The 13,012-nt window shown below is 43.3% G+C and overlaps 1 protein-coding gene across 4 annotated transcripts in view; it reads left to right on the top strand.

Moving 5' to 3' along the window:
- The window catches only part of KIAA0319L (KIAA0319 like), a 97,355-nt gene extending 92,939 nt beyond the window's left edge, over positions 1-4,416 (top strand). For 3 of the 4 annotated variants that reach the window (XM_043574450.1, XM_043574451.1, XM_043574453.1), the window contains one exon: positions 576-1,830. In XM_043574450.1, the coding sequence (XP_043430385.1) occupies positions 576-763 (188 nt within the window). In that variant the 3' untranslated portion in view covers positions 764-1,830. Of the gene's footprint in view, positions 1-575; positions 1,831-2,418 lie in introns of those variants that run through there. The other variant, XM_043574452.1, reaches the window with a different exon arrangement.
- Positions 4,417-13,012: the final 8,596 nt, after the last annotated feature.

The raw sequence follows: 13,012 nt of genomic DNA, 5'->3' as shown, positions 1-13,012 counted from the left end.
AGGTAGTGAAGGTGACTGCAATGGCTTGCAGAATCTCAGGCATCCTTTCTGAACTTAGGTGCTTCTTATGGGTCCTTGTTTGTGTGTTCTGATGCGCTGATGGCCTGGGACTGTCTCTGGGAGTCCCTGGTACTCCAGTCACGCTCTCTGCTTCTAGCACCCACGCAGTGGAACCAGAGCAAGCATCTGTGGGGAGCGAGGTTGCGTACTCACTCGATGTCGGGAACTCGGGCAAGCCCTTTACCATCCATGCTGAGCTGGGGTATGGTGAAAAGTTTGTCCTCTAGAGCTGAGTTCTCATTTGTCGTGCTTTCCTGCCTCCTGTGGGAGCTCCATCCTGTTCATAAAGGGAGGTGATAAAACATTGCACATTTCAACAAGAGGAGAATGGGTCATTAGGTGGTACTGTTAACCAAAGCTAATAGATACTGGAGACAAGGAATCCACATTGCAACCCAGTTCTGTTATTTCCCCTGTCCCTCTGTTCCTCTTCAGGCTGGGAGAAGGGTACAGGGTGTGGCTGAGGCTGAGGAAGGTTTTGTGCTCCTGAGCCTGGATTCTCCTCTCTCTCGCAGGCATCAAACAGAAAGGCCCAATGCTGAGCAGCAGCCTGATGCGCTCTGAGTCGGAGCTGGACAGTGATGATGCCATCTTCACGTGGCCAGACCGAGAGAAGGGCAAACTCCTGCATGGTCAGAATGGCTCCGTGCCCAACGGGCAGACCCCACTTAAGGCCAGGAGCCCACGAGAGGAGATCTTGTAGCTACTTGGTCTGTTTCCTCAGGGTAGGGGTGGGCAGTGCGAGTCCAGAGCATTGCCAGGCTGGTTCTCATACCTCCCATGTCCGTGGGCAGCTGTTCTCCCAGCGTCTGCTGGTCATTCCACCCTAATACCCTCAACCAGAGCTGCTGGCACCTGAATCCAGAGACTCTCTCCGGCAACCCTGAATGAAGCTGTGAATGAAGAGGTTTCCTCTTTAAAACCCTTCTGGTAGCCAACCCCCCCCCCCCCCCCCCCCACCAAATGTCCTCACCTCAGGGCCTCCTTTTTCGCAAACCCCTCCTCTGCTCCAAGGGCCGTCCAGCCAGCTCCCAGCTGCCTCTCCAGTTCCCTGTTGGCAGTGTTGCTGCTCCCAGGGCACCCGCACAGCAAGTCCTGGCTGTAGAACAAGCACCACCAGCCTCCTGCTCCGAGAGCCTGCCTGTGGGCACATTCTTTGTTCTCTTCTTTGGGACACAGCCGTTATCTTTTCGCTAGGTCCAGAGAAAGTGGAACCCCCTGTCCTCACCACTGATGCCCGTGTCCAGCCCGAGATTAGGGGAGGACTGGCTGTTTCCGGAATGGAGGGGCCCCTCTGGCTGCAGGGCCATCTGTCAGACAGCTGGGCTGGCCACAGACCCTTTCCTTCATCCTGACCTGCTGCTTCAGGGCTCAGGCCCCCATGCCCTGCCCGCAGGAGACAGTCAGACGCTGACTGGAATGTGATGGCATGAGCGCATGTGTGCGACTGCCCCATGGCGGTCTCTTCTGTGTCTGTCTTGTGTGTCCCTTGCATGTAGGTGTGTGTGTGTGTGTGTGTGTGTCAGAATGTGCGCACATCAACTCCTCATAGGGCTCTCGGCTACTTGTGAGGCTACCTGGACAGACTTTTAGCTCTTTGGAGCAGAGACTTCCTGAATCCCTCTGGCCCTGTCACTGGTTCCTCAGCCATGGTCATCCTGGGTGTTGGGGAATGGGAGCTTTGGGGGAGTGACTTTTTGAAAAGAAACTTAGTTTACACTACTGCACTACTGTCTGTTGTGAGATGATTAAACATGCTATTTAATTGTATGTGTGCCTGCTGGGTGTGCTGCTTTGTGCTACACTGCTGACCTGTACCATGGGTCCAGCCACCTATGCATCCCTGGGATGCGATAGCCTCCAGTAAGGAAGTTGTGGGCCTTGGCATCAGTGTGTGTGGCTGATGGTGCTGAGATTCTGCCTCAGCTGCTGCCTGGCCACTGGTGCAGGCTCCCGGCCTCTGCTGGTCAGCTGCTCCCCACTGGCTTTCAGGGAGGGGGTTTTCTGTCCTTTTCTCCAACCTTCTGTTAACACAAAAATGATTCATTCCTCCACCTTCACCCCACCCTCTGAACCAAGCAGGGAATTCAGAGTGTCCTAACGCCCAGGGTGTGGACTTTAGATTTCTGGGCCCCTGTGCTTCCCTTTTGGATTTTCAAAGCAATAGAGGTGGCCTCATGCCCCAGAACACAGTGCAGTGTTCATGGAGCAGCTTGCACAGCACATAGGGTAGGAGGAGGGCTGGTGTACAGTCTCTCTCCCAGGAAGGGGAGGGGAGAGGACAATGGAGCTCATACTCTACCCAAGGCCCTGCGCATAAAACCCCCCTGGGCATGAGAATTGGCTCTGTTTTCACAGATACAGAAACTGAGGCACAGCAAGAAATAACTCGGTCCACATACAATAAATGACAGAATTAGAACTCGGGCCTCGCAGAAGTCTGTGGGCTGGATCAAAAGCCTGGGAGGCCTGATGCCAGACTGTGGGGGATCGACTGTGGACTTTCTGATGGAGGTCTGGCACAGGAGAATGTACCTTTCTACTAAGTTCCCAGGAGACACTACGCTGCAGATCCGGGGCACACTGTGAGCACCACTGGTCTGGAAGTGCGTATCTAGTGCAACGTTGAAGAGGAGCGGCAGCTGTCCCATCCTGAAGGTTGGAGGTAATCACAGAAGCAAAAGCTTGAATCGCTTCAGGCCAGGGATACAGGTTTCCTCAGGGCTGCAGGTCAGGCTACACAGGAGGAGAAGGTGGGCAGGAGACCAGGACTTGATCACTTACTGGCCTTCTGGACTTGTCCTGTTTTGGGGTGTGGGGCTCATTTCTACATCTTACCTCAGCCACAGCTCACTGAAGGATATGCTTTTATCTCCGAGATGATCAATTTTTCATCCCCTACTCTTCCCACTGAAAAAAGGACAAAACCCAGAAACCAATGCTGCTGTCCTGTTAGGCATATTTCCAGTTGAGTACAGGAAATATTCAGCATTACCAAAGCACCAGTGTCCCCTTACTCATCGTCTTGTCTCTACTCCTTAGCACAGTGGCTGATACGCACTTCAGAGCGTGCCTGTAGTGAGCACAGTCTAAAAGGGTGATCCATCCTAGAGATGTGGGAGATGTGGCTTCTCAAAGGAAAATGTCAGCTGAACAAGGGAAAAGATGGCAGATCTTGTCACTGCTGAACTGAGCTGACACTCCAGGGAAACATGGCCTACTAAGCTCCCAGAGGTATTACTTAGGAGAATAAAGAGAAGGAGTTAAAATATGAACAACAAAATAAGATTGGGGTGGGGTGGGGGGGGGTCAAATAATGATTGAAATTAAAGTAAGCTAAGGTCCTTCCAGTAAGCTAAGGTCCTGGATTCAAGTCAAGTATTCATGTTATAAATATTGAGGACACCATTAACAATTAGTAACTGGCATATGTAACATCTGCACCAGACAAGGGAAGAAAAAAATACTTCAATCAGTGAAACCGTACAGGAATGAAGGGGGAGAAAGCAGTTTTTTAAAAATGTGACCACTTAATGGGCAAAAGTTGTCAGATTAGACATTAAAACCGCCACTGCCGTCACCACCACCACCACTTCCAAACTGAAGTTAACAGATTGGATATATTTGTAAAACTGTAAGAGAGACACGTAAAATACAACATTGAAACACTGAAAAAGAAAACAGTAAAGATATAGTAGGGGCTTTGGTCCTTATTAAGATGATAAAGTGGCATAGGCTACTGGCTCCTCTCCCCCCCAAAATAATATACCTTAGGAGATGGCGTAAATCTGAGGAACCACCACCAAACCCAGCAACAAACCACCCCCAAATCCTGTAAGTATGCCTAGGAGACTGAAGGTCATCATAAACTGGGAGGTAGGCCATAAGTGAGAAGTCTACCCTTTGTTACACATGGAATAATCAGTCAATTCACTGGTGTCAGCAGGACACTGTCAGGGCAGGGCTGTAAGCTCTGCTGAGATGAAAAGGGCTTGGCTGGGCTGCTCTTGAAATTAAAAAACCCTTCCCTCTCCAATGTCCCAAGACTGGAAGATGACAACTAGGAAGTTGCTGCTGCTTCCTAAGGATCTGAAGCAACTACTGGTAAAGCAGTTAATAGAGCCTTTGAGGTGTCTGGAGGTTATTACCTTCCCTTTCTTAATCTCACTGGGATGGACAGCATAGAGCCTGGCCTTGGCCTTTCATCAATAAATGTTACTAGACAGGAGCTGGTGCTCTTTAGAAACATGAGCTCATTGGCCAAAATAACCAGATGCTGCCTGGGGTGTACAACCCTCAGCCCCAAAGACAGCAAACTAAATACACACATTAGTCGAGAACTAAAAATAAAGCAAAATAAATGTACAGGGAAACATTAGCAGTGTGAAACAGGAACAGGAAGTACAGGGAAATACCCAGGATGAAAAATATAATGAATGGGATAGAGTGACAGATACAGGTCAAAACAAATCAGCATCCTGAGGATCTTTACCACCAGAAAGCAGGAAAGGAAAAAGCAGTCCAGGGGCAGAACAGAAGTGCCGACATGTGAGTAACTGGGAGTCCTAGAAGGAAAGGGAAGAGGTAGAAAAGGAAATATTTGATGTAGTAAGACCAGAATTAAAGAAAGATCAAAGAACTCATGGATAAGTAGGGGAAATGTACTGAAACCAGAAACACTGTAGCAAGACAGCGAGAGATGGTTTTAAACACCATCTAAGAAAAGCAAAAATTCTGAAAGCTCCCAGAAGAGAAACAGATAGATTACAAAGGGAGAAGAAAGAGACTGACATCAGGTTTCTTAACAGTATCCTTATGTGAGAGACAAAGAATCACATTTCCAAAATGCTGAAGAAAAAGAACTTTGAGCTCAAAATTTATATCAAGAAAAACTCATTTGAGAATGTAATAAAAAATATTCTTGGCTGGGACACTTGGGTGGCTCAGTTGGTTAAGCGTCTGGCTTCAGCTCAGGTCATGGTCTCGCGGTTTGTGAGTTCAAGTCCCACGTCGGGCTCTGTGCGGACAGTTCAGAGCCTGGAGCCTGCTTCGGATTCTGTGTCTCCCTCCTTCTCTGCCCCTCCCCTGCTCATGGGCTCGCTCTCTCTCAAAAATAAATAAACATTTAAAGAAAAAAAAATATTCTCGGAGCACATGGCTCACTCAGTTGGTGGAGCATGTGACTCTTGATCTTGGGGTTGTGGAGGCTGAGCCCCACGTTGGGGGTAGAGTTTACTTTACAAAAATTCTCAGGAATATAAACCTTCAAAATTATTTTCACAAAAGATCCATTTAAATTTTTTTTTTTCAACGTTTATTTATTTTTGGGACAGAGAGGCAGAGCATGAACGGGGGAGGGGCAGAGAGAGAGGGAGACACAGAATCTGAAACAGGCTCCAGGTTCCGAGCCATCAGCCCAGAGCCTGACGCAGGGCTCGAACTCACGGACCGCGAGATCGTGACCTGGCTGAAGTCGGACGCTCAACCGACTGCGCCACCCAGGCGCCCCACAAAAGATCCATTTAAAAAATATTCTTGGAAGTGGTCAAATACAAAAAATAAATTTAGACATGAGAAGAGATATAGGAAGTAGTGGCGAGCAAATAAAATATTCTGGCAAAGTTTGTGATCTGAAACAGCTAGGGCCAATGGAAAACAAAATGAAGTATATCAACAATACAAAACCAAAATTCCAAAGAATACCAACATGGTATGGTTAGGAAGACCAAGAACATAAGAGTATAATGTCTTATCAGGAAGACTTAGATGGCAGTTAAACCAACTGGGGCAAACAAATGATTACTATTGAGTAAAATCGAAAAAAAAACTGGAATGTATTACCAATTTTTATTTTTTAGTAACCTCTACACCCAACACATGGGGCTTGAACTCACAATCCGACATCAAGAGTCGCATGCTCCCTCAACAAAGCCAGCCAGGTGCCCGTGGCATGTATTATTACTTTTAAGCAGGTAGAAGAAAAATTTTCATTGCTACTCAATGAAAAGCAAGAGGGAAAAAATACAGTAAGTAGAAACTGAAATAATAGCAGAACTAGCTTGGCTGGGAAGATGACAGAGTAGGAGGACTCTAAGCTTACCTTGTCTCACAGATACATAATACATCAACATAAATAACCCAGAAAACGATCTGCAGATTGGCAGAACAAATTCCACTAAAGGTAGAGAAGAGACCACACCCGAAGAAGGTAGGAAGGGTCAAGATGTGGTCCACGGTGGGAACGGAGCCGGTGGTGTGGAGAAGGGCAAAAAACAGACTTTCACACCTGGGAGCCCATGAACAGGGAAGATGTATACCTCGTAATACCTGCCTTTGAAAGCAAGAGGGGCAGAATTTTGTGAGTAACAACTCACAAACCAGCTGGATTTAAAGCCTGGAATTTTTAAATTCTGCAGGCTCTGCTCTAGGAGAACCTGGAGGGCATTAGGAAGCAGAATTCACCCCCCTAACCCCCATCCCCAAGAAACCACACAGCCAGTGCAGATACAGCAAGGAATCGGTAGTTTGAAAAGCACCAGGGGCAGCTGAGAGATGAATAATTTGCTCTTTCTAGAGCATGACCTGGAAAGACGGACAACCAGGAAGATGGCTCTAGGAACAAAGGAGCTGACAGGTACCATTTCCCTACTCCACCCCCAAGTATAAAAAACCCAAACAGCAGGGTTCTGGCTCTGACACTTGTTACCTAAATCGCCTGCACCAACACCCTCCACCCCTCCTCACTTCTGTGGACTCATCCTTCCCACTCATCCGCCTTAAGTCGTGGAGTTGTGGGCCGCACCCCAAAAGGTCAGTGTAAACCCTGCCAACACATCTCTTGACTCATGTTTTGCGGGACCTCAGTTCTGGAGGTGGCAGCTGAGGCAGGGGGAAGGTCAGGTCTCACTTCCCAAGCAGACTACTACACACACTGTTAAAATGTGTTCCATCTCTACTGGGGACCAAACACTGCCCACAATAGGCAAAGAAAGCCTCTGCAGACAGCTGGACTGAAGAAACAAGAGGCTAAGACAAAACCACAGAGAAGATACAACACACACAGAAGACACTCCTTGAAGTGCCAGGCCCTGGGGAACAGGGGACACGGCACTGCAGGGCACTGGAGGACCTCTTCTTCATAAGGCTATTCTTGTTAAAAGGAAGAGAAGTAGCTGACTTTCCTAACAGAAACAGACACAGAAAGTTAGACAAAGTGTGGAGACAGAAAAATATGCCCCAAATGATAGAACAGGACCAAACCACAGCAAGAGACCTAAGCAAAATGGATGTAAGTAATATGCCTGATGGAGAATTTAAAGTAATGATCATAAAGATACTCATTTAACAAGAGTGAATGACATCAATGAAACCCTTAACACAGAGATAAAAAAGAACCATGCAGGGGGCACCTGGGTGGCTCAGTCGGTTAACCATCTGACTTTAGTTCAGGTCATGATCTCACGGTCTGTGGGTTTGAGCCCTGCGTCGGGCTCTGTGCTGACAGCTCAGAGCCTGGAGCCTGCTTCGGAATCTGTGTCTCCCTCCCTCTCTGCCCCTCCCCTGCTCATGCTGTGTCTCTCAAAAAATAAACGTAGAAAAAAAAAAAGAACCATGCAGAGATCAAGAACACAATAAATGAAACTTAAAATACACTTGATGGAATAAATAGCAGGATAGATGAAGCAGAGGAATGAATTAACAACCTGGAAAACAGAGTAATGGAAAGTAACCAAGCTGAGCAAGGGAAATAAAATTATGCAAATTGAAAACAGCCTAAGGGAATTCAGTGATACCATCAAGTGTAGTAACATTCACATTATAGGGATCTCAGAAGAAGACAGAGAAAAGGGGGCAGAAAATTTATTTGAAAAAGTAACAGCTGAAAACATCCCTAATCTGAGGAAGGAAACATCCAGATCCAGGAGGCACAGAGATCCCCCCCCCCCCCCCCGCAAATTCAACCTAAGGAGGTCCACACCAAGAAACATAGTAATTAAAAATAGAAAAAAAAAAAGTTCTAAAGAAATTTTCAAAGTAGCAAAAGAAGGCAGTTACATACAAGGGAAACCACAGAAGACACTCAGCAGATCTTTCAGAAAAAACTTTGCAGGCCAGAAGGGAGTGTTATAACATATTCAAAGTTCTGAAAGGGAATAATCTGCAGCCAATAATACTCTATCCAGCAAGGTTATCATTCAAAATAGGAGAGAGAAAGAGTTTCTCAGACAAAAACTAAAGGGGACTCTGAGTGCAAAGGAAATACCCTGAGGGACAGTATGAAAAGTAAAAAAAATCAGAAAAACAGTAAAAACAAGTATTTCTGTAAAAATCACTCAAGGGATTCATAAAAAGATGTAAAATATAGCAACATATACATAAAAAACGGGGAGGAGAGGAATAAAGACTAGGTTCAAACCTAAGTGACCATCAACTTAATACAGATTGTTTTACGCAGAAGATGTTTTATACAAACCTAATGGTAACCACAAATAAAAAAATCAGTAATAGATATGCAAAGAATCAAGAGAAAGAAACCAAATGTATCATTAAAGAAAGCCAACAAACCAAGACAGAAAGAGAAGGTTCAGAAAAAATCTCTAGAAACAACCACAAAACAAGTGACAAAATGGCAATAAATACATATCAATAATTACTGATTATAAATGGACTAAATGCTTCAATCAAAAGACACAGGACAGGGGTGCCTGGGTGGCTCCGTTAGTTGAGCGACCGACTTCGGCTCAGGTCATGATCTCATGGCTCATGAGTTCAAGCCCTGCATCAGGCTCTGTGCTGACAGCTCAGAGCTTGGAGCCTGCTTTGAATTCTGTGTGTCTCCATCTGTCTCTGCCCCTTCCCTGCTTGTTTTTTCTCTCTCTCCCTTAAAAATAAATGAACATTAAAAAAAAATTTTTAAAAGACACAGGGTAACAGTGGATCAAGAAACAAGACCCATGTATATGCTGCCTACAAGACACTCATTTCCAACTGAAAGACATCTACAGATTGAAAGTGAGAAGACGGGAGAAATATTTATCATACAAATGGATGTCAAAAGAAAGCTGAAGTAGCAGTATTTATATTGGACAAAACAGACTTTAAAACAAAGACTGTGGAGCACCTGGGTGGTTCAGTAGGTTAGACTCTTGATTTCAGCTCAGGTCATGACCTCATGGTTTGTGAGTTGATTTCCATACTGGACTCTGCTGACAGTGTGGAGCCTGCCTGGGATTCTCGCTCCCTCTTTCTCTGCTCCTCCTGTGTGTTCTCTTTCTCTCAAAATAAACAAACAAAGACACTATATAACAATAAAGGAGACAATCCAACAAGAGGATATAATAATTGTAAATATTTACGTACCCAACATGGGAGAACCCACATACATGAAAGAGTTAATAACAAACATAAAGGAAATAATTGATAGCAATAATAGTAGGGGACTTTACCACCAAACTACATTGATGGACACAACATCCAAACAGAAAATCAACTTAGAAGAAATGGATAAATTCCTAGAAACATATAACCAACCAAAACTGAACAGCAGGAGGAAACAGAAATTTTGAATAGATCTATTACCAGCAGCAAAACTGAATCGGTAATCAAAACACTCCCCGAAACAAAAGTCCAGGACCATATGGCTTCAGAGGCAAATTCTACCAAACACATAAAGAAGAGTTAATACCTATTCTTCTCAAATTATTCCAAAAAAATAGAAGAGGAAAGAAAACAGACAAATTCATTCTTTGAGGCCAGTATCACCCTGATACCAAAACCAGATGAAGACACCACAAAAAGAGAACTATAGGCCAAACTATCTCATGAATATAAATGCAAAACTCCTCAACAAAATATTAGCAAACTGAATCCAATAACACATGAAAAACAAAACACACCACAATCCGGTGGGATTTATTCCCAGAATGCAAGGGTGTTTCAATATTTGCAAATCAATCAACATAACTTTATCAATAAGAGAGAGGGTAAAAACTCTGATTTCAACACCTGCAGAAAAAGCATTCAACAAAGTACAACATCCATTCATGATTAAAACAACCTCTGCAAAGTATGTCTAGAGGGAACATACTTCAACATAATAAAAGCTTTTGTATGAAAAACACACAGCCAACATTATATACTCAATGGTGAAATACTGAGAGGTTTTCTCCTAAGGTCAGGAACAAGAGAAAGATGTCCACTTTTATTAAACAGTAATGGCTGTCCCAGCCATAGCAATTCAACAACATAAAAAAATAAAAGGCATCTAAATTGGTAAGGAAGAAGTAAAACTATAGTTGCAGATGACAAGATACTACATATAGAAAAACCTAAAGACTCCACCAAAAAACTAATCATGAAGCAGCAAAAGGAGAAATTAAAAAAGCTATCCCATTTAAAAAAAATCTTCTTTATTGTTTATTTATATTTGAGAGAAAGACAGTGTGTGAGCAGAGGAGGGGCAGAGAGACAGAGACAGATTCCGAAGTAGGCTCCAGGCTCCGAGCTGTCAGCACAGGGTCTGATGTGGGGGCTCGAACTCACAAGCCATGATGATCATGACCTGAGTCGAAGTCAGAGGCATAACTGACTGAGCCACCCAGGTGCCCCAAAACCATCCCATTTTCAACTGCACCAGAAACAATATAGTATCTTAGAATAAACTTAACCAAAGAAGGGAAAGGCCTGTACTCTGAAAACTATAAAATACTGATGAAAGAAATTTAAGACGACGCAAAGAAATGGAAAGAAATTCCATGTTCATGGACTGGAAGAACAAATATTGTTAAAATTTCTACACTACCCAAAGCTATCTACAGATTTAATGTGATCCATATCAAAAATACCAACAGCATTTTTCACAGAACTAGAAGAAACAGTACTAAAATTTGTATGGAACCATGATATCTCGAATAGCCAAAGCAATGTTGAAAAGAAAAAGAAAGACAAAACTGCCGGTATCACAATTCCAGATTTCAAGTTATATTACAAAGTGGTACTAATTAAAACAGTATTGTACTGATTAAAAATAAACACACATATCGACTGAGTAGAAACCCCAGAAATGAACCCACAATTATATAGTGAATTCATCCTCGACAAATGAAGAATGAATATTCAATGAGAAAGACAGTCTCTTCAACAAATGGTGTTAAGAAAACTAGACAGAAACATGCAAAAGAATGAAACTGGACCACTTTTATCATACACAAAAATACCCAAAAATGGATCAAAGACCTAAATGTGAGATCTGAAACCATAAAAATCCTTGAACAGAGCACAGGTAGTAATTTCTCTGACACTGTCTGTAGCAACATTTTTCTAGATATAGGTCTCCTGAGGCAAGGGAAATAAAAACAAAAATTATTAGGATTACATAAAAAGTTTGTGCACAGTGAAGTAAACAAAACTAAAAGGTAACCTACTAAGTGGGAGAAGACATTTGCAAAGAGGTATGCAATAAAGGGTTAGTATCCAAAATCTATAAACAATTGACACAACACCACCCCAAACACAAATAATCCAATTAAAAACTGGGCAGAAGACACAAACAGACATTTCTCAAAAAAAGACATACAGGTGGCCAACAGACACCTGAAAAGATGCTCAATACCATTCATCAGAGAAATGCAAATCAAAAGTATAATAATGTATCACCTCACACCTGTTAGAATGGTTAAAATAAAAAACACAAGAAACAACAAGTGTTGGATGTAGAGAAAAAGGAACCCTCGTGCACTGCACTGTTGGTAGGAATGCAAACTGGGAAGCCAGTGTGGAAAACAGTATGGAGGTTCCTCAAATTAAAAATAACAACTACCCTACAATCCCGTGATAGCACTACTGGGTATTTATCTAAAAAATACAAAAGCACTAATTCCAAGGGATGCACATACTCCTATGCTTATTACAGTATTTACAATAGCCAAACTACAGAAGCAGCCCAAGTGTCCACTAATAGAAGAATAGAATATTATTCAGCCATAAAAAGGAATAAAATCTTGCCACTGGCAACAACATGGATAGATGCAGAGAGTATAATGCTAAGCAAAATAAGTCAAAGAAAGACAAATATCATATGATCTGATATGTGGAACTTAAGAAACAAACAAGCAAAGGAAATAAAGAGACAAATCAAGAAACAGACTCTCGACTATAGAGAACAAACTGATGGTTATCAGAGGTGAGGTTGGTGGGGGATGAGTGAAATATGGGATGAGGATTCAAGAGTACACTTATGATGAAAGGAAAAGCAACATCAAAAATAAGTTCTAAAAGCAGTAGTTAAAATGAATATAAACATTTTAAACTTAACTGAAGACAGACTCCCACCCCTCTTTGCCATATTCACCTGCTCCCCCTGCAGACACTTTAGCATTTGAGAAAGTAAACGCATGGAGTAATTGGTGTGCCTGGAGCCCAGGTACAATGGTGAGGGGTGCCACCGTGAAGCAGCCCTACTGCAGAGCAAATGAGGTGGTGACTGGCTGGAATGGTAAGGAGACTGATTACATTGTACAAATAAGTGATTCAGAAATTAAGTACATATACTGAGAATAATGGGAACCAGATTTTTCACTGTTCTGTAAAAGGATTTATGAATATTTAAAGGGAAAAGGCTAGAAAGAACCCCAATGTTTTGACTTGAAATTGGAAGAACTGGTAAGAACTCACAGGCTAAACAGGTAGATGGATAGTTGTACATAGTTATATGTATTTGTTTATGGATTGACTGATTCATAGGAAAAGAAAATTTTCCTTAGTAGCAATGAGCACCAAGTGCTAAGGCATTAGGTTCCACTACTGATTCCAAGATTATGGCAGGGAAGTACACAATCATCTTGGAACATCTTGTTTTGACTAAGTAGATGCTGAAAAAATGATGGGGACATATCAGAAGGACATGGGAGCCAGCCAGAAGAGGCTTCCACCGGTTAAATCTATTTTAAAACAA

The sequence above is a fragment of the Prionailurus bengalensis genome, chromosome C1 (assembly GCF_016509475.1).
Source record: "Prionailurus bengalensis isolate Pbe53 chromosome C1, Fcat_Pben_1.1_paternal_pri, whole genome shotgun sequence".
NCBI lineage: Eukaryota > Metazoa > Chordata > Mammalia > Carnivora > Felidae > Prionailurus > Prionailurus bengalensis.
The sequence above is the reverse complement of the archived record's forward strand: the minus strand, read 5'-3'. Positions and strand labels throughout refer to the sequence as shown.